Below are 26,874 nucleotides of genomic sequence, written 5' to 3'. Positions count from 1 at the left end.
GCACAGATATGTTGGAGAAGTATGAGATATACATCTGAAGTGCAGGATATGGCAAGTCAACAGTAAATCCAGCACATCACGAGTTACTGGTTAATGCAAACCATTATTGTAGCTTGAATGAATTGTTTCTGTTTTCCAGGGTGCCCGAGAAACCTTTGAGTACTACTACAGGAAACAGAGAAGAAAACAAGCCCGATTGGTTCTGCAGCCTCCTTCAAACATGGTACGATGGTCCTCTCTTCACAGTGCCCAAACCTGCTCTGCTGAGTAATGGAGCGGAGCGTTATTTATCTCTGGGTTTGCTGTTGCTGGTGGGATGGTCTGTAATTCCTTTCCAGTTGCTCTTTGCCACCTTTGGTTTAATCTTTGCTCATTTTTTCTTTGTTGCAGCACGAAACGTTAGACGGCTACAGGAAGTATTTTAATCAAATTGTAGGGTAGGTGTTCTTTTTATATATGTCCTTGCTAAATATGTGTGTGCTGTGTTGTTGAGGAGCCCAAAAAGAAAGAGAGGAGGGAATGCTGATGTCTTTCAGGGCCTTTAAAAGGAGCCAAAACAGGGGAAAAAATGTAGTTTGGGCTTTTAGAGTGTATTTTATAGCACCCATGAACTTTGCTGTGTCACTAATGGGAGCGTGGAGGAACCTGCCAGCTCTTGTACCAGCGAGGTCATTGCTGGGAATTTGAGGCTAAATAACCTCTGTGGACTATGTGCATCTACTTGCCCCACTAATGAGGTGAATAGGCCTCTACCTTAATTGTTCTTTCATATTGGATAATTATTCTTTGATTATTTTCCTGGTATAAGAAGGTGATTCTCAAGCCTCTGTTTCTATGAGCTGCTTATTATTGTGCTCAGATTTCACCAGAGTCTTCCAAAAGCAGCTGAGCTGCAAGAGGAAGCAACCTAAGACCATTAATCTAGCAGAGATAGGAGATGATGTTGAAATGTCTTCAACTAACAATAATAATTTCAACATCTAATTACAACCATCACAAGTGCAACGTGTGCTCCTCATCCAGCTCCATGCTCCTGGGCTGAATTTCCCCATCAAAACCCAGCTTAGAGATTTTATCCATTGCTGTTTAAAATGCCCAATGCCACGCTCACTCCCTGGAAAATCCAGTTTCTTTTTGGCCAGGCTGTTTGATAACTGGAGATTGGGGTGAACTGATTGCCTTGAAATGGTTGTGAGCATGTGGGGTATCCCGGTGCGAGAGGGTATTTTCCCTGCAGTTAAAGTATTTTTCCCTGTGGATAAAGTATTTTTCCCTGCAGTTAACTACTTGTAATGTGCTTGCTACTGACTGGAGCAGAGTTTAATCAGTGGTTCTTGTTGAAATAACGGGGTGGGGAACTTAGGGGAAATTCTGCCTTTGTATATACACAGAGTGGCATTACAAGGAGCAACTGTGGTTTAGGTCACTTTTATAATACAGTGAAACACCATATAAAATGTTATGATGTTAAAAATAGGTGAATAAAATGTTTAGCATTAACTATATTTAATACACTTACTGCAAATATGAGCTTGCTCTGGGGATTTGTGGATGTGCAAATGCTGTATATCCCTCGCCTCCAGTGTTTGAAGATCTCTTTGGATGTCTCAGAACCTGGAACTTCAGATAACAGTGCCATTTTCTCCTCTCTGTCAGGTTTTTTGTAGTTGAAGATCACATCTTGCATACAACTCAGGGCTTGGTAAATAGAGCCTATATTGATGAGCTGTGGGAGATGGCGTTATCAAAAACTATTGCAGCACTAAGAACACATTCAGTAAGTAAAAGCCTCGGGTTGCTCAGCTGTTGCTTGAGTATGACTTGACATGCTGGAAATACTGGCTTTTACAGTAGGATTCTTTGTTTTGCCTCTTTTCCAATGATCCTGTTTAAAACAATAATGTGAAGAACACTGCTGTTTTATAGAATCACAAAGTGGTTTGGGTTGGAAAGAACCTTAAAGCTCATGCAGTTCCAACCCCCTGCCATGGGCAGGGACACCTTCCACTAGAGCAGGTTGCTCCAAGCCCCTGTGTCCAACCTGGCCTTGAACACTGCCAGGGATGGGGCAGCCACAGCTTCTCCGGGCACCCTGTGCCAGTGCCTCAGCACCCTCACAGGGAAGAGCTTCTGCCTCAGAGCTCATCTCAATCTCCCCTCTGGCAGGTTAAAGCCATTCCCCTTGGCCTGTCCCTCCAGGCCCTTGTCCAAAGCCCCTCTCCAGGTTTCCTGGAGCCCCTTTAGGCACTGGAGCTGCTCTAAGGTGTCCCCTTCAGGAGCCTTCTCTTCTCCAGGCTGCCCCAGCCCAGCTCTCTCAGCCTGGCTCCAGAGCAGAGCTGCTCCAGCCCTCGCAGCAGCTCCGGGGCCTCCTCTGGCCTCGCTCCAGCAGCTCCACGTCCCTCTTGTGCTGTTGCCCCAGAGCTGGATCAGGACTGCAGGGGGGGTCTCCTCAGAGCACAGCAGAGGGGCAGGATCCCCTCCCTGACCTGCTGCTCACACTCTGGGGGTGCAGCCCAGCACACGGGAGGGTTCTGGGCTCAAGCGCGCATTGAAGCCGGGTCATGGGGACCTTTCCCCTTAAGCTTTCTCTGGCTTTTTTTACCTCTCGATGCTCTGCATATCTCTGCATCGAACTCCCAATATTTTGGGTGACTGGAGAGAAAGAAAACAGTGGTTTGATACTTTTTCTGTTACTTTGATGATCACTTTTGGGAAGCACCAGTAGAGGGAGTCGGTTTGTGCTGGAAAACTGGGGAAAAAAGTGTCTATTTGGCACACTGAAGTACGACCCTTAAAGTTCATGGAAGCGAATGGGCTGCTATCAAATCATTTGTGTGTGGAAAGACAATAAATAGATTTCTTATTTTTTAATACTGACAAAAGTTAGAGAAAATTGCTGATCACTTTGGTATTTCTCTGTTTGAGCAAAAAATCCAAAGCCAATTGCAATAAACACACATTTTTTTCCCCCATGTTGTATGACCTGATGCAATGTTGTACAGGTTCATTTGGGAGCACTGGAGTTTCCTGAAAACCGTGTTGGTTAGTGGAATGAAAAAATGCATTTGACCATAAAAGAAAAAGCATTCCTGACTTTCCACAAGTCCACTTTCAAATTGTTGGGCCATTTTGTCCAGGAAAAACAAAGTTATAAATCCCTGAGATCCCATTGCTGCTCAGGGATGGCAGTGCCATCTGACATCAGGAGGATGCTGCACAGTCATGTCGGTGCAGGTGTAGCATGCATGTGGTGGTACCCAAGTGATAAAGATGTCATAGAATCCCAGACTCGTTTGGTTTGGAAATTACCTTAAAGCTCCTCCAGCTCCAACCCCTGCCAGGGACAGGGACACCTTCCACTAGAGCAGGTTGCTCCAAGCCCGTGTCCAACCTGGCCTTGAACACTGCCAGGGATGGGGCAGCCACAGCTTCTCTGGGCACCCTGTGCCAGCGCCTCAGCACCCTCACAGGGAACAACTTCTGCCTCAGAGCTCATCTTAGTCAAACATGCCCTTCTGTCAGAGCTGGATCAGGACTGCAGGGGGGGGTCTCCCCAGAGCACAGTAGAGGGGGAGAATCCCCTCCCTTAACCTGCTAGGCATGCTCCTTTTGATGCAGCCCAAGTGTCCCTCTGTGCGGAGACACAACATGCTGCTCACTCCAAACCTCATCAAGTTCTGAATTTAGGTGCCCACTGACAGTGTTGCTGAAGAGCTGCTTGGCTTTCCCTGTGCAAGTGGGGAACATCCAGGTGATGGACCTAATCGTAGGGATGAGGGACCATAGAGACTTCCCAGGGTTCTCTGGCTCCGTCCAGCACAGCAGTAGTGCTGACTGGAAAGGTGCCTCCTTCCACTTAAAGCTTCTCTGTTACAAAAGGGGATAAACACAATGATGTACGCCCCGCTAGGTTGTAAACCTGTGTTTATTTTCTTTTTAAGTGGGGTTTTCTGCTAGGTGAACACCATGAGAGCAAGCCAGGTCCAAACACGGTGTTTTTCAGTCTTACCAGCTTTGTTGCCATGACAAGTTGTTTTAAGTGATGCCAAACCTAATGCATGAGGTGGTTGCCAGGAAAGGGGTTTTTCAGTAATCATGAAATCGTAGAATCATAGAATGATTTGGGTTGGAAGGGACCTTAAAGCTCATCCAGTTCCAGCCCCCTGCCACAGGCAGGGAATGTTGCAGTGTCCTGGTCATCACTTTTATCTCTAAGCAGTGCTCCTTTATAGAGCAGTGCCATTGAGACTTGATGGAGGGCTTTTACATTGGTCACCCTGCTTCAGTTCTTCCCCTTCAGCCAAACTTATCCCTGGATTTTCTTCCTTGCTGCAGACAGGGACATCTTTTATCACTTCTGATAGCTTTAGGGCATTATCTTTCTTTCTGACTTTCTTTTTTGGACAGTGAAGTGGAAAATGTGTCTCTTCCAGTGTTTCACGTTGATTAATGGAGTCATTCCTCCTCGAGTTTCCAGTGAGCTTTAAACCTGTTTCTCTTTCCAGCTTCTGATCACTGATTCTATATTTGGTTAGACTCTGTCTGAAACTTTACATATTTCAGGATAGGGAGGTTGTCTGCTGTGTCCAGAGAGCCTACGAAGCCTGTGGGTAACGTGGGGTGGCTTTTGGAGGACGATGAGCACTATTGCTACACTGAGTTGTATCTTTAGGGCTTTGAGGAGTGTCCTGGCCTGCAATAAATACTTGTATTGTAGCTCTGAGCATTAATATCTCTGAAATATAAGCAGGCAGAGTGTTTTTTCTCAGCCCGAACCACTTAGCATTGAAGCCTTCGCATGGGGCTTGGGGATGCCTCACTGTGATGCTTCATTACCATCAGACACAACACACTAAATATTAAATGAGAGGCGCTGCTGTCGTCTTGGTATGACAACGTGCTGATTTGCTTCATCTCCTCTCGCTTCCCCAGCAGCTCCTGGGTAATCTTAGAGACACTTCAGGTATCTCTAGAGCAACCCAAATCCTTATTCATCATGGAGAGCCTGAAGAGCAGTGCGTTACGAGGAGAGATAACCTTATCAGCGTGCCTTCCCTTGCCCTGTGCAGCCTTAGGGCATGGGCTGGAGGATAAAAGCTGCTGATCATAGGACTGCATGGCCTCTGGGTTTATCCAGTGATAACGCAGGAGGGCTGAGGGCAATATTTTTCCTGCAGTTCAAACCATGTTGTAATTTCTCCCCTTCTTTGCAGTCCTACTGCTCGGACCCGAGCCTGGTGTTAGACTTGAAGAACCTCATTGTCCTCTTTGCAGATACACTCCAGGTATGCGGCTGTTGGTGATCGCTCTTGGTGCTCGCTCAACATTGTGCTGCTCATAGATGGTGTCTGTCAGAGGGGTTCAATGCCTAATGAGGGCTTGCTGTGGTGGCCTGGCTTCTTTTTTGGCATTGTGGTGCCTGATGGACAGCCTGGTTCTCCCTGCACGTGAGGAGGCCAACCTATGGGCAAGGACCAAGCCTGGCTACATTGCCAAGTCCTTGTGCCTCTTGCCCACATCCAGACCCATAACCCTTGGTCCTACCACCTCAGTAAATCACCACCTAAGTCCCTTCTCCGGCACCATTCACCTCTGTGGTGGTGATGGGGAGAATTTGTCCACGTGCTCCCTATTAAATAGAGAAACTAATCTTCAACTCTTTTTGGTGACTTTTTCTCACCTGCAATTGCTCTCTCCCGTCACCCACTGCAGGGATACGGCTTCCCAGTGAACCAGCTCTTTGACATGCTGTTGGAGATCCAAGACCAGTATAGTGAAACCCTACTGAAGAAGTGGTCAGGAGTTTTCAGGTAAGAAGCTCTATAAGTAAACTCGTGAGAGGTACCTTACAGAGTAGTATTGGCTCATAAATAAAACCTTTTGGGAGATTAGCAACTTGGTCTAGTAGAAAGTGTCCCTGCCTGTTGCAGGGGGTTGGAACTAGATGGTCTTTAAGGTCCCTTCCAACCCAAACCATTCAATGATATGATTAGTATCAAGCTCATGGTTAAATTTTAGGCAACAGTAAGCTTCAGCCTGAGCTCTCCTTGGACCAGGAAGAGCCAATTTAAATACAGTTGTGAGAATCCTCTGTGTAGTGAGATCTGTGCAAAAACTCAGTGTAGACAAGAGGTTTTACCTCCCATAGGGAGAAGGTTATAGTTTCCTTATGGAGCTCACACTGACAGTCATGCTGATGGGAGGATGCTGTTGCAGCAGCATTTCTGTGTCCTTACTCCAGCACTGAGCTGTGTGTGTCCTGGGACATCGGTGGCATATCCCTGTGCTGCTGGTATGGGCATGTCCATTGAGCTGAGCAGTTGCCCAGTGGTAGGACATGATATATTTATTATCCAGGGTCCCATGCTGTGCTCTGCAGCCACTAGCTCATCCTGTGATGGTTCTCCAGGACCTCTCAGGAGGATTAAGGCATCTCAGAGCATGGAGCATTGGGAAGAGGTGCTGGAGGATTGTCAATGCCCTGGTAGCTCAGCATCCACCTTCCTCAAGTCAGGCAGGACTGAAGCTCACACGGGTTTTAGCAGGAGCTGCTGCTGAAGCTTCAGTCTGGACTAAAATCACCATTAAGCTCTGGTTGTGCCTTTACACAGACTGAGGGCATGGAGCTGGGAGAGATCAAGGAGTTTGGCTGCAGCAAAGATGATTTCAGCAGTCACAAACATGCTGAGAAGTTTAGACCCAGGGGATTACATCTTAGACTGGCACCTACTTCTTCAGAGCTTCTTAACTGAGCAGTAAATCTGCAGAGTTGTGGTTCGTCTGTCATCACAGAGCTGCCTTCGTAACTTTTCTGTTCTTTCCTTAGAAATATACTTGATTCAGATAACTACAGCCCCATCCCAGTGACAAATGAAGAAGTTTATAAGAAAATAGTTGGACAGTTCCCATTCCAGGATGCAGAACTTGAAAAGGTAATCTTGAAACAGGGAAGGTGGCACAGTGAGGCTGCTGGTGCAGGAAAACCCCGCGCCCTTGTTGCTGGCATTGGGAACTGCAAATGAAAGCATCCAAAATCCCCCAACCAAACCCAAAGCTGCAAGCCTCAAACCAAATAAACAACAAAAATACCCCTAAAACAAGGGAAAAGAACGAATATACTTTCGGTGTGATGTATTTCTGGTGTTGGTGAGAGAAGTGCATACAGCAATACCTCACTGATTTTTTCAGCTCACGGTGTGCTATTACAGCTGAACAGTGCTTGCAGTAGACGAGACTAGAAATATCTGCTTCCACTGGTATTTTATTCTCATTTTAGGAGCTGTTATTGACCTTTATTTGTTTTAATCTTATATTAAAAAAAAAGAAAAGCCAACAAAATGGTATATCTTGGCTTTTGTAGAAGTGTGTGCTTGCAAAACCTAAATCTCGCCAAATCTGACCTAGCCAGTGTCCCTTAAAAGCCTGCTTGGCCTTCTGCTCCACATCTGGCAGCCAGCGAGCTCCAAGCCTGGTGAACTTAATTAGGACTGGGAGGGTTTTTGATCCAAGTCAAGTATTTAGATTTCAGAGGGTTTGTGTTCTTCCCCCAAAGCTATATCATAGGCTCCAGCTTCTTACTATTACACTCTGCACCTCCCAGCCCTGTGTGTGCTGTGAGTAAAAGCTGGTTGGAAAAAACTCAGTGTAGGACATCTGTTTCCTCTTGGCTTTTGGTGCTGTAAGCAAGTGCTCACCTTGGGCAGCAACTGTGGGAGGTGACCAAGCAAAACACCGTGTGCATGGAGGGAGATAAAAGTTAATTTGTTCTCCAGTGGGGATTTTTCATATGAGTTAAGGAGTTAGGGAATGAGAGAATGTTGGGCTGCCTGCTCCCTCCTAGCTGCAAGTTTCCTTCCAGCCCTGTTTCAGACTCCAAATCCCTTCTGCACCCATGTGCCATTTGTAAGTGATTATCTGGTCTTTCACTTGGCTGAAATGTTTATATAATATACAATAAATGCTGGCTTGTTGTTTCATTGCTGGACTTAGCTAAATACTAGAGTTGATTTGGCTGCTTGGAACACGTTGCTGGAAAGCAGTCGTCACTCCTGTTCAGTGTCTGCTCCTCGACTTGAATTCTCTCCTGTATTTTACAGCAACCGTTTCCAAAGAAGTTCCCCTTTTCTGAGTTTGTGCCTAAAGTTTACAATCAGATTAAGGAATTCATCTACGCCTGCCTGAAGTTTTCGGAAGACCTTCATCTGAGGTAGGAGATGAGTGTGTTAGGGGTTGGAATAAAGAGGTTTTGTCTGCACTGAAACATCCCTGGCAGTGTTCAAGGCCAGGTTGGACACAGGGGCTTGGAGCAACCTGCTCTAGTGGAAGGTGTCCCTGCCTGTGGCAGGGGCTTGGAACTGGATGAGCTTTCAGGTCCCTTCAACCCAAACCATGCTGTGATTCTATGATCTCAACAGGTTTAAAATATGAATTCTTTTCCTCGAACTTTCATGCTGTTAAACTGCTTGGATTCCCTGTCCAGGCTGGAGGTGGCTTTTGGTCTCCTTGGAGTGGTGGCATCCTTCATGTACAAAGGGATGGCCTCACGCAGGGAAAGATAGCCCAGGACCACGGTATAGCTTTAGGAAAGTGAGGGGACTTGTTCCCTCTAAGATGTTTCCAATCGAGTTGTACTAAACAGATGAATCTGGTTATCTTAATGATGTCCCCTTTTCATCAGGTCAGTGCCTGGTATAACATCTACAACTCCCTGGATGTCCCTTAAGAAGCCCATGGTCAGGAAAACTCTTGAGGTTTTGATTCACCCAGGTTTAGGGGTTTGTTTTTCTTGTTTCCCGTGGGAGTTTCTATACAAATAACCTGATTTTATTTTTTTTTTTTCTCCTTAAAGCTTACAAAATATTCCATGTTTTTACCCTCCCTTCTCCATTCCAAGGTGCTTTGATGCTGTTTTTGCCTGTGTGTTTGTATGTGAGATTGGAAAACAACTATATTTGCTAGAAACTGCAAGTTGGTGCTTTCTTTTTGCACCCAGTAATGTCTTCAAGTTGGTAGAGGTACATAAATACAAATAAATAAAGGGGTATATATAGATGAAGTTATATATAAAAGTATGCATAAAGGTATATAAATAAAGGAATATAAATTAATAACAAGATTTTTACTGGCAGGAGGGATGCTTCTTCCCTTCTGTTCACAGCACTGTACTAGTGAAAGGTTGGACTGTGTGAAGGGTTTATCTCCCTTGGCAGCTTCATGTCCTGGCCATGGCCTGACACTGAACATTGCCCCAGTGCAGTGTGATGCCAGGGCAGTGTCCTGGCGACTGGCCAGATGTTACAGTGCCTCCACAAGGCTCTGCAGGGTTTGAATTCTCTTCCTTTGTGCGAGGGGTGGTAATTTGGAGAGGCATTTTCTTTCCATCTTCTGCTAGAGGCCACAGTCGCTCATTGGTTGATGTGGAAGCACAGGAGGTTTCTCACCCCGCGTTTCATCTCAACCTTTCACTGGTGGCAGGTTGTTCTCTTTGGTGGCTCCCAGGGCTCTTAACCTGTGGGTCACCGTTAAGCATCTCGGTTTCTAAAGCCGACAGCATGGTCCTATTTCACACGGATGCTGGTTTCACCCAACCCCTCCGTTGGCACTTCCCTCATGAGTTTTGTGCTCTTCACCATTACGGAGATGATTGGGTTTGTCAGGGAAGGGAAGAAAAGTGTCCCCTTGGGTCCCTCCTCAGGGGTCCCCCCGGACACGTTATTAAAATTCCTTTCGACATTGGATTTTCCAGCCCTTTTTGAGGAGCAGCGTTGGGCTGGGGGAAGGGAGCCCAGCTCTTGGCTTTTCTAGGCAAACATTTGGAATATTTCTCTGCAAACCCCTGTTGACACTTTCTTCATTTCACCCTGACAGCTTGAATTAGTTTTTATTAGGAAGCTTGGCTACAAAGCCGGCAGCAAGTTTTCTTTCTCTTCTCTTTCTTTTTCTTCTTTGCTTGTCATTTACCTTGCACCCTGGAGTGATTGGGGTCAGCCTGTCAGTCATGGAGGGCCTGAAGGTCATGACTACTGCTATGGGATACGGGACATCAGCTGTCATTAACCCAGACAGTTCCTTTAAATACTCCGCAGTCTTTTCCTGCAGAACAGAGCCTATGGCAGAAAATGTAACTTGTATTTTATTTTCTTTTTCTAATTATTTCTTTAAACCAGGTCCTTGTATCTGTTGGACGGGAATGTTCTCCTTTATGTTGATCTGCTTGTGAAAGTTACTTTGCTTATTGAAGAAAATTTGGAGCTTGGTGTGCATTTATAAGGGCTGCACATTTTTTGAATCTATTATTTTGATTAGGAGAAAGAAAACCTTTATATTTTCATCAGTTCTGCCTTTGTTAAGAAGCGTATTTAAGTTCATGAAGGAGATGCCTTTTAAAAGAAGACTTCAGCTGGTTTCAGGAGTATTTCCCATTTGAAAGATAGGGAATATCTTTGGAAAACAGTGGGGGGAAGGATGAGATGTCAGCTCGAATCTACCAGGACTTTGATTGTTTGGTTTGGGGGGTTTGCTCAAACAAAGCACCAATCCTGAAAGAACCTGGGGTACAAGTTTTAAAGGACTGAAAATAGTTTAAGTGCGTAAAGTTATTAAAAATAAAATGGAATTAAAAATCAGAGGCTTGAATAACTACATCAAGTAGTTATTGGTTTGGAAGTATTGATTTGGAAGTCAGCTCTAGGAAAGAGGAGATAAATGTAGTTTCTCTGATAGCTGGTGTTACTGCTTTGGTGTCACTAGTGACCTGTGCTTGTAGACTAAGTGTGTAGGCTCAGTAACAACCACACCACTACCAATTTCTCCCAGTTTGAAGCTGATGGATCAAATTGGCATCAAACATACATAGTGAGCAGCCCACATGGACTGTATTTGCAGTTTTTGTCTTCTTGTTGTATATTGAGAATGGAGATCTGACCTGGCTCTTGAACCAAGGCTCAACCTCACCACCCTCACAGGAAAGAACTTCTGCGTAAGAGCTCATCTCAGTCTCCCCTCTGGCAGGTTAAAGCCATTCCCCTTGGCCTGTCCCTACAGGCCCTTGTCCAAAGCCCCTCTCCAGGTTTCCTGGAGCCCCTTTAGGCACTGGAGCTGCTCTAAGGTGTCCCCTTGAGGAGCCTTCTCTTCTCCAGGCTGCCCCAGCCCAGCTCTCTCAGCCTGGCTCCAGAGCAGAGCTGCTCCAGCCCTCGCAGCAGCTCCGGGGCCTCCTCTGGCCTCGCTCCAGCAGCTCCACGTCCCTCTTGTGCTGCTGCCCCAGAGCTGGATCAGGACTGCAGGGGGGGGGCTCCCCAGAGCGCAGCAGAGGGGCAGGATCCCCTCCCTGACCTGCTGCTCACCCTCTGGGGGTGCAGCCCAGCACACGGGGGGGTTCTGGGCTCAAGCACACGTTGTAGCTGGGTCATCGGGAGCTTCTCCTCAAGAAAACTCAGTTAGAAGTGCTTTGAAGAAGTAAAAGCAGCCATCAACACTGGCTGTGGCGTTGGGCAGAGGCCGGCAGCATCCTGCTCCTGCCAAGAGCGTGACTGTCTCGGGGCATACACGCAGCCAGACAGTAACTGGCTTGTTTAATTTTGATGCCCTGATGACAAGTTGATGTTTGAATTATAAAAAGCAAGCTCTTCCAGCGCTACCTATGTGATTGCTGCGTTGGTTTAGTGGGAAAAGCTGACATCATGTCCAAGTCCCATGGTTTTCATCTCTGCTTTTTTGGTTCCAATAGACGCTGGAAGCTCCAGCCACCAGTTCTGCTTCCAGTCTTTGCCATTCTGCACCTCCACCATCCTTGGGGACAGGCTGTGTTACTCCCTATGGATTGCATTCCAGGATTTCCCAGGGAATACCCCAAAAGTGGCACGGTGCTTGTACAAAGATACAGCTTTGTGTATCATTTTCTGCCTATACAACCATTTCTTGACCCTCTTTGAGCATGGGTCCAGCCCTTTTTGCTCCTCAGCCCCATTCCCCGATTCCCACGCTACTACCAGTAGCACCCCTGTGTCACGGAGCCCCTTTGTACCACCCATTGGCTTTAAATCTCCTTGGGTGTCTTTTTAACCATCTGTAGATCATCACAGGGTTAGATTTTATGGGATTTGCTATATTGAACTATGCTATTGTCTGATGGAGGGGACTGGGGGCAATCTGGTTCTTCCTGGGGGATATGCGCATGGTGGGTTTGGGTTTTTTTTCTTTATCTTTAAGTAAAGCCTTATTTGAGAGCTCTACCCATAATACAAAGACCTGGAGAATTCATTGCGGGGTTTCTTCTACCTTCCCATTTTGGTTTGTGTTCTACAATTTAGGAAACCCAAACACATCACCTTGGACCGCACATCAAAACCCTGTGAGAAGGAGCCATCTGAGACATGAAGTGGGCTAGCCCAGATTCTTGCTGGCACAGGGTGTGCTTCCCTGCTAAGAAGGAGGGAAATAAACTCAGAGGGATCAGTGGGTAATGATCTAGAGGAGACCCATGCTAAGGCTTTGGCTGATGACATTAAATTTGAGTTACCAGGGGCTGGGTCCTGCTGAGCTGCTGGCCCTGCTTTGCTTGCATCCAGCTGGGAAGGAGACAGTGCTCAACCGTTTGTGGGGCTCACAAAAGCAGACTTCTAAACATGAGGGAGAAGGCAATATCAGAGGAACCTGTTGGGGAGCAGAGCGTGGCAAGCAACTGGGTGCACGGGGAGTTGCGCAGCTGGGCTTTTCCTTGGGAAAGCTGCAGCAAGACACGTATTTCTTGGTCTAACAGAAATACAGGCATGACTTTGCTCAGAGATGCAAGTGGGGAGCAATATTTGCCACTTCTCCCAGGAAGTTGGGGGATTTCGGTGCAATTCTCATGCAGCAGCACAAGGAAGGTTCTGAAGAACTTCAAAAACTGAGTTGACTGAAGGATGGGCAATGCTTGGGGAGGATGAGCATGTCCAGAACCCTGCTATGGCCACAGAGATTGCTGTTGGAGAAGGCTTAGTCTTCTTTTCCCAAACATCAGGCACTGAGGGCCCAAGGCTTGGCTCAGTGCGTCTGCCCTAAGGTTAAATAGGCACAGAAATTTGGGAAGGTTCAGCTGGACAAGGGCTGTTAGCGCCCATTCCTGCACCAGCAGGCACCCCAATAGCAGCACCCATCCCTTCCCACTGGTTGGAGGGGGAGCTGCAAGGTTTGCTTTTGTTTCTCATGTCAATCCCTGCTTTGTAATTTGGGCCATTTGTCAGGTAAAACAGGAGAAGGAGCAAAAGGTCACAGGCTTGATTTAGCATGAGCCTTAAAGTTATTAACACTGCTCAGCCTTCCACTTGGGAATTTTCTTTGCCCTCAGCTGCCTGTCATTGCGCTGCTGGAGATAAAGCCCCGTGGTGTCAGGGCTAATGCAGGGCCAATGACAGATCAAAGGAGCCTGTGTTGGGGTGGGTTTCCAAAGTGTCCTTCAGAAAGGAGAGGTTGCACCTTGCTGGTGCGCACGTGGAGGGGCAGCAGAAAGCCAAACCCCCAAACTTCAGCAATGCTGCAGTTGCAACCGTCTGGCAAAGGATGTCAATGTGTTGCAGGAGCTTCCAGTGTGATTTATGATAGAATCCCAGGCTGGTTTGGGTTGGAAGGGACCTTAAAGCTCATCCAGTTCCAAGCCCCGGCCACGGGCAGGGACACCTTCCACTAGAGCAGGTTGCTCCAAGCCCCTGTGTCCAACCTGGCCTTGAACACTGCCAGGGATGGGGCAGCCACAACTTCTCTGGGAAAAGTCTGTGCCAGCGCCTCAGCACCCTCACAGGGAAGAGCTTCTGCCTCAGAGCTCATCTCAATCTCCCCTCTGGCAGGTTAAAGCCATTCCCCTTGGCCTGTCCCTCCAGGCCCTTGTCCAAAGCCCCTCTCCAGGTTTCCTGGAGCCCCTTTAGGCACTGGAGCTGCTCTAAGGTCTCCCCTTCAGGAGCCTTCTCTTCTTTTAGTTAAAATTCCATGAGAAGGTTGGGAGGGTATTTCGGGGGGTTAATTTGTTTTTTCCCTCCATTGCAGGTCTTCCATCCCTTTCTCCTTGTGTACTGAACATGCAGAACTCCAGCGTTATGTACAGGGTGGTGCCTTGGCTGTGTGGGTTAACGCTGACTCTATGGGCAAGCTGTGCTGGACCAGCCCCTCTAAGAGGCTGAGGGATGTAGGTTTAGTTAATTTTAGCCCCCCTTCCTTATGGACACATGCACACAAAGATCTAAATTGTTGGTATTTTGGTGTATATTAGTATGTCAGCGCTTGCAAGCGGTGTATGAATGATCATGCATAAGGCAGAAGAGGGTTGGGAAGGAGATTGCATGATGGCGGCTCCAGATGATTTTCCTTTGTTAGAGCATTTTGCAAATCTCTTTAAATCCCACTTTTCAGCTCCACGGAAGTCGATGACATGATTAGAAAATCCACAAACCTGCTGCTGACCCGAACACTGAGCAACTGTTTACAGAACGTCATCAAGAGGAAAAACGTCGGGCTGACGGAGGTAGGACACGGCTTTGAGGTGGTCCAGGGTGTCAGAAGGGGCGTTTGATCCCTCAAAACTCCTTACAGCACCTTTAGAGATGCTTGTTTGGAGGAGTATTCGGAAGTATTTGGTTGGGAAACAACAATGGAACCACACAATGTTACCGTGCAAGGCAAGAACACTTTATATTATAGGAAAGATTTTTTGCTATTGCTGTTGGCATTACCCATCTTTTGAATTTGTGGATCATTATATATCTGAAAGTAAGAGGACATCAAGGAGCACCAGAGAAGAGCCAAGTGGGAACTGTGACAGATTCCCATCTGTAGGTGATGTTTGAGGCTTGTTTTCAGCACGTTGCTGCAGTGCAAACTCTATATTGGTATTTTCTTTTCACAATTGATACTTTCTTGTGTGCAAAGTCAGGTTTCTGCAAAGTTCAATGCACATAAATCATGGCTTTTCAGGAATGCGTGTGGTACCCAGGGCGGTTTGGATACCTTAGTGAGACCTCTGTGTGCTGTTGTTAAACAAGTAGATGTTAATACAGCTGCAGTTGTTTAATGGACTGTGCTGTAGAAATGTGTCCTGCTCTCTGGATACTCTAAATACCCTGTGGAGGTGAGTTTAGGAGAGTTCAGTGCATTTGCAGTGGTATGTATTTACACATGATGCTTCCTCAGCCCTTTATCTCACAGTCTGGAATCTCTCTGCTCCCTGGGGGCAAATTCCTCTTCCCTTCTGCTCCTCCCAAGGCTCCCTCCACAGAGGAATGCAACATTATCCCTGTGCTATCCATCCCCCAAATGATCTTTTTAGCTGCTGTTGCAGTGTGATTGAATGTAGGAAGGGCAAACCGAGTGCCACAATCCCCTTGGCAGCTTCTGCCCAATTTAGACGGTGTAGACATTCCTTGGCATCTCAGACAATGAGTGAAGGTGATGCCTTTGGGCTGAGAGTGGCTTCTTCACGTGCTTTGGAGCAGAAGAGGATTTTTGCTAGGAAAGCCTCTGCAGCGTGGCCCAAGTTTAAAGTAAAGGTTTAATATGTTTAATATGTTCATCTGTGAATCTCTTATTTTCATCCTTATTCCTTACCATTTGCCGAGGTACAACTAGCTCTCTCCTGGAGTTGTCTCTACCACGATTGTTTTTTTAATCTGTTTGAAGAAAAACTACTTTGAGCATCTTCATCTTCTCCTGCCTCCTTCCTTTGTGTAACCATTGGCCTGTTTGTCCAAATGGAAGCACTTGGCTTTATTCTTCTGAGTTTCTCAAATCTTTTAGTCTTAAGACATTGGTGTGACTGTGTGGAGCACAGGAATTAAAAGGGCACATTGAAGAGTCCCAGATCATACACAAGCATAGTCCTGGTGTCAGAAGTGATTGCAGAAGGTATTTAAGTACCTTGTATAACTGTCACTTCCCAGATCTAGTTTCTGCACAAAGCCACACCATCCGTATCTGGGTTTTCCAATGTAATTTTCCAAGCAGTGGACAAAGTAATAAAAGGCTGTGCACTAGCCTTCCTGGTCTGTTGTCCTCTTTGATTTAGTTTTCATTGCTGTTTTTTGTGGGCTGGCTCTTGGGAGCAGATGTTGAAGTTTGTTACAAACTCTGCTCCAAATAACCCTCGTGTTTTGAATGATGCTGGCATCTCTCAACAAAAGAGAGGGGAAAGATGCTCCTCTTTTTGTCACTTGAATGCCCCAATGAGAAGGTCTTACCCCACTGAGCTCAAGAGAAGATCAGAACTTGAAGGAGCCAGAGGGGGAGCAGGAAAGCTCATAACAAGTGGTGGAAGAGAATCAAAGCAATCAGGGCCTTCAAGTTTGATAGCTCTGGACCAGTAAATTGTGATGGTCAGAGAAGAGGTTCAGGAGGAATTTCACACAGTTATAAGTATCGAATATTTAATTAACTTGAAACTATAGGAAAACATATCACAATCGTGATGTCAGGGCTATCTGACATGGGGAAATGCTTTTTTGAAGGCAAAAATTGAGAAGAAAATTAGTCTAAGGAACTCAGAAATGAGAAGCCCTCCCAGCTACCTTTGTGGTAGGTCCATTTCATGGACCAAGTACAAAACAACAGGAGTTCAAATAGATCATAATTTCATTTATTAATAACAAAACCTGATTGTAATCAAGGAAGTGTTGGCTGGAATTGACCTCTGGAGGTATCTAGCTCTACCTCCCACTGGAAGTGGGACCATTGCTCACTTGGATCATGTCAACTGTGGCCTTCTTTACCCAGCTTTTAATTCCTGCAAAACAAAGGTCCCACAGCTTCTAAGGACACCCTGTTCCAGTTCTGCACTCCCTTCCTAATGACTCTTTTCCTTCCTAATATCCAAGCTGAACCTCCGAAACTGTGACCATTGCGCTTTCTCATGCCATCCGGCACTAGCAAGAGTTGGGTGCTGTAATCTGTGTAGCATTACTTCAATATTTCTGTGCCTGCAACACTCAAATTGCTGATTAATTCATCTCATTCAGAACATTTATGAGCATTTCAAAATCATTTCTTTAGAAGAGGTGACTGCAGCCTGTCACACCATACCCCAGCAATTAAATTATAGCAACCTGGAACATTATAATGCATTCTGTAAGATAACTGTTTTGGCAGGGTATTTGAACTAGACCTTGTTTGGAAAGGTTTTGTTAGAGCTGATGCTGCACCTGGAAAACATTCACAGGAGCCTGCTTGGAAAAAAAGATACCTGCTTAAGGAATTAATGGTGCTTCCAAGTCAGTGATCCTACAGTGAAAGCCCAGGTTGGTTTGCTCTGGATTATAAAGGTCTCGTGACATCTGATTGTAAATGTTGACTGACTTCAGCAGAGGTTTTTACTGTGTAGTTGCCTTTAATGTCCTGAAATAGTGCCATGCGAAGGCAGCTGAGATGACAGCATTAAGGAAATGGCAAATAATGGTGGGTATGATAACCGAGAAGACACCAGGGTGAGACCTGCTGCTCAGCCACAACACCCTCACAAAAGTAAAACCATGTTGTTTCTTTGTTAAATGCCTCGCTATGATCTTGTTTCGTGTCACTCAAGATATGGGTTACTTGGGGTTCATCAGCAGATGGAGCACTTGTGATTTGACATGGCATTTTTTGGTAAGCCTCTTGTATTTGACCTGTGTTGAAATGAGCACTGACTGACAGCTGAATGTAGGAAAGTCATTAAAATAAATAATCTTTTGTGGTATTAGCGGCTGTCATGGGAAATGCTTTTCTCCCAAAAATATCTTTTATTTAAGTTTCTGATGTTCTTTAAGGTTGGGAGCTTTTGAGCGTGTAGAAAAGCTTAGTATATTTGTACAGCATCAGCTTTTCATGCCAGAAGTTCCTAGATATTGGCATCCATTAAGCTGGCACGTCCCTGGCTTTAGGAGCACGATGGTTGAACATCTCTTTTGCCTTTGCAGCTTGTACAGATTATTATAAATACGACCCATTTGGAGAAATCCTGCAAGTTCCTAGAGGAATTCATAACCAATATCACTAATGTACTTCCAGAAACTGTCCACACTACGAAACTCTATGGGACCACAACCTTCAAGGTGAGAAGGCTTGGTAGATCCACCTCTGCGAGTTGCTGTTGATGTTTAGTTGGAGAGTATCTACTTTCAGAGTGCCTGTAGGGATGTGTGGATGTAGGGAGCTAAGATAAGCTGAAAGGTAGTTTTGTCAGATCCCGGGAAGCTGATGCCATCAGACTAAGTTTTGGGTTTGTCCTTTGGAGCTTTACAAGGATGCTGGAGAGGGACTCTTCATCAGGGACTGTAGTAATAGGAAAAGGGATAATGGGTTCAAACATAAATAGGGGAAGTTCAGATTAGATATAAGGAAGAAGTTCTTCCCTGTGAGGGCGGTGAGGCCCTGGAACAGGTTGACCAGAGAAGTGGTAAATCCTCCATCTCTGGCAGTGTTCAAGGCCAGGTTGGACACAGGGGCTTGGAGCAACCTGCTCTAGTGGAAGGTGTCCCTGCCCATGGCAGGGGGTTGGGACTGCATGAGTTTTAAGGTCCCTTCCAAACCAAACTATTCTGTGGTTCTATGATTCTATTACTTCCTTTGAGATCCTGAGCCTTTGTAACCCTAATTTACATGCTGTGACTGCAGCATTTGTTATCTAAAGGATTAAACAGCTTTTAAACAAAAGCCTGATTTCTTAAAAGTCCTTTTTTAAATGAATTTTCACTTTGCTGCTTGAGCTCTGTACAGCGTTACACACGTCTGGCCACAAACACAAGCTCTCCTCTTTCACCCAAGAGGATAATAGATTTTCAGAAGTTATATTTCTGTATCTTTTCACTCCGTTTAGCATTACCCTCTAAAAATCAGAGCTGGCAGAAACTGCTGGACGTCCTAGTCTTTAAATATTTAAAGCATAACCCAGGACTGTCTACCCAGATACTTTATATTAGATCTTAAGGCCATAATTCCTTATTACGAGGGTGCTGAGGCGCTGGCACAGACTTTTCCCAGAGAAGCTGTGGCTGCCCCATCCCTGGCAGTGTTCAAGGCCAGGTTGGACACAGGGGCTTGGAGCAACCTGCTCTAGTGGAAGGTGTCCCTGTCCGTGGCCGGGGCTTGGAGCTTTAAGGTCCCTTCCAACCCAAACCATTCTATGATTCTATTCTATGGTTCTATAATTGGGTCAACTGTGGGGTGTTTGAATTGTGTTTTCTGGAGAGTGGGAGATGGTAATGGCCCCAAGGATTTGAATAACAGTAGGGAACAGGTTAGGTAAGGTTTGCCCTTGGGATAAGTCAGCAGGAGGCTAAGGCCCCATGTCCCTAGGGAAGTACATTCATTGTCCCTTCTGGCCCCGTCTACTTATTTGGCCTAAGAGTGAGTTTTTCTACTCTTGTTCTGGCAGGGAGGCTCCTCTGTGGCCCTCCTGCACCCCAAATCTGCACACAGTTTGGTAGGTCTCAACCTTTTTCCAGATGAGACATTCCTCTTCCATCTCTCTCTTTCATCCTGCACTAGATGTGTCCTCCTGGTCCCCAGATTGTGTCAGAGGAAGACCAGCTTGATCTTGCTTCCCACTGACCTGGTAACCATGTCCCACCAGTCTCAGCTAACCTGAGGCTGTAGTGGCCATGTAGTTACCTACAGGTGCTCTGTGTTGTGCTGCCTTTAGGGATTGGGCCAACGTCCTGTTGTTTGTTTAGACTTGTGTTATGGAGACTCCATTCCATGGAATGTTGTCTTGTTTCCCAGGACGCTCGCCATGCTGCTGAGGAAGAGATTTACACTAACCTGAACCAGAAGATTGACCAGTTCTTGCAGCTGGCAGACTATGACTGGATGGCCATGGAGCCAAGCAGCAAGGCCAGCGACTACCTTGTAGATCTCATTGGCTTTCTACGCAGCACATTTGCGGTGTTCACCCACCTCCCGGTAAGTCACCTCCACCAGTTTGGTTTCTTTTGCCACCTAGGGAACATCTGATGGTGCTGTTGAAACTAATGGTTGCTCAAGCTTTATGGAGTGGGATGGAAATGGGGTCTTGGATTATCAAAAGATATGAAATAACAAATTACAAGAGGGTAGACGGAGATGAGCTCTTAGGCAGAAGCTCTTCCCTGTGAGGGTGCTGAGGCGCTGGCACAGGGTGCCCAGAGAAGCTGTGGCTGCCCCATCCCTGGCAGTGTTCAAGGCCAGGTTGGACACAGGGGCTTGGAGCAACCTGCTCTAGTGGAAGGTGTCCCTGCCCGTGGCAGGGGGTTGGAACTGGAGGAGCTTTAAGGTCCCTTCCAACACAAACCATTCCATGATTCTGTGTAACCTATGTGTTACCATTAGTTAGGCTTCAGTGAGAGTCTCCCCAAGTATTTTCAAGTCTACTTACACATGAATGAGGGAATATCACAGTCCACAATGTAGAAGTAGGACCATAATTCACTAGCCACCCATATTTTAGATATGTTCACTCAGATTAAGTTCAAGATCTTTTTCAAGACATACGAGTATACGGGTGTCTATTATTTGAACTGCAGATACACTGCCAAACGTTTGTCAAGTCACTGAATGCCTTACATCAAAATGTTGCTCTTTGGAAGGCAGCATATGTTTCTTTCTTTTCTCTGCTGTCTAAAATAGGCCCGTGTTTATGCTGTTATTGCAATCAAAAATGAATTTTATGTTGCTTTTTTGCATTTGGCTGAGTAGTGTCTCATTGAATAGAAAAAATATAACCATCAGGGAGTTTCATTTTTGCTCAAAAAGCTTTTTTTCCCCCCTTTTAAATAAGATTTGTTGGGAGCTGTCTGGATATATACTTATAAAGTATCTTCAGTCATCAGGTATTTTGTAATAGCAAATCCACTGAACACTATATTTGTCCTAAAAGCAATTTCAGATCTTTCTTCCTTCCTTGACTGTTATTTATTTGGTGTTACTGGGTGCCCAGGGCTATAGTGCACCAGCACACAGTGGGCATCTCTCATGAGCTTGGATATAAACAGGAAGAAAAGACTAATAATGCACAATGGAGGTTTTCTTCACTGCATTCTGCTTGTTTATACCACTGTGATTGCTCTACTGGAAGGATGTTCAAGCCCTTCAGAGCCATTTGGGAGGTGTTCCAGCCCCCAAACTGTGCAGCACTCTGCATGGTTCATGCCTTTATCATAGAATCATAGAATCCCAGCCTGGTTTGGGTTGAAGGGACCTTAAAGCTCATCCAGTTCCAACCCCCTGCCACAGGCAGGGACACCTTCCACTAGAGCAGGTTGCTCCAAGCCCCTGTGTCCAACCTGGCCTTGAACACTGCCAGGGATGGGGCAGCCACAGCTTCTCTGGGCACCCTGTGCCAGCGCCTCAGCACCCTCACAGGGAAGAGCTTCTGCCTCAGAGCTCATCTCAATCTCCCCTCGGGTAGGTTAAAGCCATTCCCCTTGTCCTGTCCCTACAGGCCCTGTCACTACATGCCCTTGTATAGCCTTCTCTAGCACAGCAGGAAGATTTGATAGCAGGATGGAAATGAGGGTTTATTTGCTATATATGGAGAAGCCACCAAGAGAGAAAAGAAAGTGCTTTCCTGGTTCTCTGTATGCAGAGGTGGTGAGGAGAAGGTGCTTGCTTGTCTCTGTTATCACTGGAACAAACTGCTAATTCAAGTGTTGCTCCTGTGCAGAGAGGTTGGAAGGGCTTTCATCCATATTCTTGTTCAAGCCAGGTTTATTGCCAAAAATGTCCCCTCTGTTGGCAGCCCTGAGCAGTGTGGCTGGTGCTTTCTGGAGTCAGGAGGTGTTTGGAGATGACTGGATTCCTCAACTGCTGGATTTCTCCTTAAAAAAGGAGATGTAGCTCCATGTTTATCACCTGGAGACCAATTCCACAAATCATACTGGGAATACTTATGCAAGCAAGTAATGGAGTTTGGCAGGGAGATTGGTCTCTGCACCAGAGCATGAAGCATGGCTAGCAGGAGAGATGAGGATGGGGGGAGAAGCCCACAATGATTTATGAGATGGACCTGGAGCGATATATCTTCCTTAAATATTAATGTTTCCTTTCTGAGTGAGTTGAAATTGTTTTGGAGGCTGGGAGGACAGCTGATTGGTCTGAAAAGGACTGAGACGGATTGAAGCAGCCTCTTCTCTACCAGAACTGGATTAGGAAGGACCCAGGTCAGGGGAAGGCTGTTTGTATTTGCGGTGTAGCACCTTATCTTCAAAGCGTTGCAGGGCACTGATCCTCCTGATAGCCTCAGGATATAGGGGAGGCAAGTCAATCAGATGCTGCAATCTGATTTGTAAAGCTGTAGATCTGGTGCAGTGGTTTGTAGGAGATGGAGGTCTGGATTTTTTATATGTGTTTAAGTTTTCTCCTTTAGAGGAGTGATCTGAAGATGCTGTCACTGAACATTGCTGATGGGTCCCTGTGTACCCTTGCAGGCAATGGTGGGTGAGAGCAGGTCAGGAAGAATTAGGGCACATCAAAAAGGCACCCAGCTCTTTTGGTGTCTCTGCTGGTTCATTCTTGTAGGGTTCAAGGGCCTTTTTCCAGTGACTTAATAGAAACATATTAAAATGTCTGCACTTTGCTAAATGAGATAGGAGATAAGGTGTGGAGAAGCCCACATCGGTCAATGCAGAGAAATGATGAAGATGTTTGTGAAAGCACCATAACTGCTGGATGAGCTTTATTTGTGAAAGGAAAGAATGAGAGAGGTTTGAGGGGGTAAGGACCTATCTCCAGAAATGGTGATATAAAAGGATGTTGCTGGATTGCTGGTGGCAAGGTAGAGCTGTTTCTGTACTGGTGGTCCAGATCCAGCCCAAATCATTAGTGCCGTAGTGTTATGATCTAAAAGGAGATGCTGCCCTGATTGAAATGAGTTTGCAGCCTAGTTCAACTATAAAATACGGACTGCCAGTAGCTCACAAAGAAAAGCAAGTGACTGTGCACCATCCTTGGATGGGGCATTTTTGGATGGGGCATCTTTGGAGCATCTTCTCATTTCATGGAAGCGGACTCCATGCAACACCATGCAACTCCATGCAACATCCCTTCCTGTTCTCATGTCCTTTGCTGGTTTGGAAATTCCCCTGTCTTTCAGAGGTGATAATTGGGTACCTTTGTGTCGAATTTGCACTATTTTAAGAGTGAAAAGCATTCTCCTGCTGTTGGAACTTGTTTTTTAGGAGAGTGGCAGTCTCAGGAGATGACTAAGTGGCAGGAGCCAAGCTACTCACCTGCCTTTTGTCACAACAGCAATTACACCAAGAAAATACTTCACCTGGTGATCAAAGAAACTCAGCCTGGGCTTGTCTGCTGTTAGTGTGCTAAAATTACACCAACAAAAAGTGCTGTCCTGTAATAGAATGGAGCTGAAAGTCCTGAGCCTGCAAAAATGCAGGCGGCTCCTTAACATGACGGGTGTGAGTAATCCCATTGTCTCGCATGGGGCTCCTTGTCTGCAGGAAACCTTTCTGGGGTCAAGGCTCCAGCTTGCTTCAAGGCAGATCAAATGGCCTTGAAAGGTCCAGTTGACTCAAGTCAATGTTTTGGAGAGGGGGTGAAGAGGAGCAGAGATGCTGAGCGAACTAAAAGGTGACTCTGAGCCAAGATTTGGGCATTAGGTTTTGTGTTTCCCTTTTTTGGATACATGAGGCAGAATTTTTCCTGTATTTATTGGGGGGAATCCCAGAATGGTTGAGGTTTGGAAGGGACCTCTGGAGGCCATAGAATCATAGAATGGTTTGTGTTGGAAGGGGCTTTTAAAGGTCAGCTAGTCCAATCTCCCCTGCCATGAGCAGGGACACCTTCCACTAGACAAGGTTTCTCCAAACCCTGTCCAACCTGGTGCTGAGCACTGCCAGGGATGGGGCATCTACCACCTCTCTGGAAAACCAGGTCATCTGGTCCGAGCCACTGCTCAAGCAGGAAGAATAACCCAGGACAAAGCTAGTCCCGGCTGGTGGAATGGCATAAAGAGTCTCCGCTTCCTCTAGTGTTCAAGCAGAAATTGCAATCCCTATTTTTTCCTTTAGAGCATCAGAAGAGATGTTGTGGGAGCTGGTGGAAACCACTTGATATTAGGAATCCTGGAATCAAGTTGCTTTTTGCAGCTTTGCTTCAGGATGTTGAGCCCCCATCTGTGAAGGGCATGCTGGTGGGTACGGCGTGTGCCTGCAGGGGGCAAGGAGAAGTTCATGATGAAGTTAATGGGGTTTTGGTGCATACCACCACTGCATGGAATTTTCATGGTGGTTTAGAGCCACGATTTGAAAATGCTCCACTAAGTGCCCAAAATGTCTCCAAAGAAATAAAACGCTGGTGGGAATCAAAGTATAATTAACATTTGGCTTCAAGGCTGCCCTCTTCCTGTGTTAACCAGGGGAGAGCTGGTTACTGCTGCTGCTGAGCTTATTAATATGGGATGCTCGGGCCTCCTTTAAAAGAAAATACTTGTATTTTTTAAAGGAAAAAAAAAATACTTTAGGGAGAAAAAGAAAGTATTTTAGGAAAAGAAAAAATAAAAAAAGGTGGTTTCTGCTTTTCAGCAAGTATAAAGGGCCTCCAAAAATGAACATTTCCAGTGTAATACTTTTAAAAGAATGACTGAAAAAGCCTTTTGTCTTTGATGGCTGCTTGTTGTTTTTATTTCTTGTTAGACAAGTTAATGTAAATCGCATTGACAGGGCTACTCCAAACACACTGATTTGTTGACATTAAGCTTCTCGGAGATGGAGGGTTGTGTCAACACCTACAGTGAACTGTCAGGTTAACAAAGCAAGGATGTTTTCTTGGGGGAGGGGAGCAGGGTTGGGGGAAGGGGGGGGGGTGTTTTGTTTTTATTTTAGGTTTCCTTTAATCCTCTGTTAGTCTTGTATCTTGATAACCTCCTTTGGAAGGTAATCAGGGCAGGTCAAGAGGTGATGCTGACCCGGGAAAGGGAAGCAATCTTTCAGCGATCGAACAAACTCTAACCTCTGCCGTCTTTGAGCAGTTCGGTGTGAACTCTTTGCGAAGGGGGTTTTGGGGTTGTTATTTTGGGCTTTTTTTCTTCCCTTTGTGCTTATTTTTGCCAGATGGCAGGCAGAGATTTCAGTTGGAGCCACACGAATGCTGCGGCTGCTCTGCCTGCAACGGTTTTGCCTTATTCACTGTGTTGGCATCTCCTCCCTGTTGCAGATGAATACTCCAGCCCCGGCAGCTCTTGCTTTGGTTGAAAGAGCTTTCAAAGTGTTTATTTTCCTTTTAAAGAGAACGATTACCTCTGTTTTTATTTAAAAAGCCAAATCCCTCTGTAATATTTTCAAAGGCACTGTGCATGGAAGTAAAATGCCTTGAACTTTGCACCAATCACAGCCTTGACCATGTTGGGAGGGACCGAAGTAGAAAATAACCATCATGAAGACATGAGCACCAAAGACACTGTCTTTAGATTTGCTCGAGTCCTGTGTGTGCTTAGATAACGTGTCCTTGCCCTCAGACGAGCTGAGGAACTTTTCCTTGAGCTGGTCCCTGCTGTCACTCACTAGGGTTTGACATCCATCACCTCCATCTTACAGGATGAGGCACATGGATGTTGACTTGCAGAACATACTTAGTGGCAATAAAACTTGACTTGTGGTACTTTGATTTCCTCCTCATCTTCTGTTGACTGGGTTCAAGAGCTTTATTAACTCTGCCAACTGTCGAGCAGCTGGTCCTTGGTTAAAGCATTTGATGGGTTGACTGTAGCCACCTCCGGGCGATGACCGATATGACTCTCTGCCTTTCTCACTGTTGCTTTGCTCTCTTCTGCATTTGACTTTAAACTCCCTGTGTTGTCCTCTGTAGGGGGATGTAGATGTCCACTCTACAATGTCGGTGAGTACAAGACTGCGTGTCGCACGCGTTTGGTCTGCTGTGCTCGCACCTCAGATGTTAAGAGGGTGAATTGAACCAGAAAAGGTCCTTAGTCTCGGAAGGGAGAGAAGGAAAAGGCTGAGTAGAAGTTTATATCAATAGGATAAATAAGAGATGAGGGAAAAGGGTTTCTTTCCAGAGGGGTCACCCACAAGCGTGCTGTTGCAATAGCATTGCTAAATCACCGCTTTTAGAGCAGGTGGCATTTAACTGCCTCCTTTTATCCCCCATGCATCTCTAAATGTGCGGGGATTAGGGGAAATGCCTGTTATTAGGGAAAGCTTGATGGGATCTTCAACCTCTGCTTGAAAGAGGAAAGATTTTTTTAAAATCCCCCCTCACTCCCTGTATTCTGTTCAGACAAATGCCCCATGGGGATTTCAGCCTGATGATCCTCCTGGTCTAAGTGCTTCAACGTGGGGCTTGGACTGGTAAGTTCCCTCCAGCTAGAGTGGTAGAATAGTATTTTATCCAGAAAATATCCAGAAAATAGTGTGGGTGCTTGAATGTTTTCTAACTCCCTATTTGGATTAGAGCAATTAGCACAAAGAAAGTGATGGAGGCCTCTCGGACCTGCCTTCTGGTTCAACGAACCCCTCTAATTGTTGTCATTTCTGCTTGTTTCATGTGCGGGAGAAGAAGCAGCAGCATTTCCATCGATAGATCGCAAACAAAGTGCTCTCGAGCTACCTTGTTTCCTCTATTTCCATGTCTGCAAGCCAAGGCACGTGCGAGCGAAGCGTGCCTTGTTTCATGTTGGTGCAGCCCTGCTCGATGCGGTTGTGAGATGCGGCCAGCGCAGAGGTGTCGCCTCTACCCCAGCTTCTGCTTTTCCGCCTTTAACCCCTGCTCTCCATTTTAGTGCTGAGCTGCCATGGTAGTATTGATATTTCATGCCACGGTTGGATGCTTGTACCCCTTTTCCTGGAAACCGAGCATAGCTAAGCCTTGACTATTTGCAGGCTCTGGGCACCTGGGGGTTTCTAAGTCAACATCGAGGTCTCAAATCAACGC

General features: G+C 46.1%; 1 protein-coding gene across 2 annotated transcripts in view; it reads left to right on the top strand.

Annotated features, from left to right (window-relative positions):
• Positions 1-26,874, top strand: part of EXOC6B (exocyst complex component 6B) — a 304,945-nt gene that overhangs the window by 169,477 nt on the left and 108,594 nt on the right. Inside the window, exons 9-19 of one of the 2 annotated variants that reach the window (XM_030491410.2) lie at positions 140-223; positions 391-437; positions 1,657-1,777; positions 5,214-5,285; positions 5,713-5,810; positions 6,827-6,932; positions 8,097-8,206; positions 14,383-14,494; positions 17,913-18,047; positions 19,717-19,896; positions 25,792-25,821. In XM_030491410.2, coding sequence (XP_030347270.1) covers positions 140-223; positions 391-437; positions 1,657-1,777; positions 5,214-5,285; positions 5,713-5,810; positions 6,827-6,932; positions 8,097-8,206; positions 14,383-14,494; positions 17,913-18,047; positions 19,717-19,896; positions 25,792-25,821 — 1,095 coding nt within the window. The remainder of the gene's footprint in view (positions 1-139; positions 224-390; positions 438-1,656; positions 1,778-5,213; positions 5,286-5,712; positions 5,811-6,826; positions 6,933-8,096; positions 8,207-14,382; positions 14,495-17,912; positions 18,048-19,716; positions 19,897-25,791; positions 25,822-26,874) is intronic. The other variant, XM_030491411.2, reaches the window with a different exon arrangement.

The sequence above is a fragment of the Strigops habroptila genome, chromosome 7 (genome assembly GCF_004027225.2).
Source record: "Strigops habroptila isolate Jane chromosome 7, bStrHab1.2.pri, whole genome shotgun sequence".
NCBI classification, from domain to species: domain Eukaryota; kingdom Metazoa; phylum Chordata; class Aves; order Psittaciformes; family Psittacidae; genus Strigops; species Strigops habroptila.
This window is presented reverse-complemented; position numbering and strand designations above follow the sequence as displayed.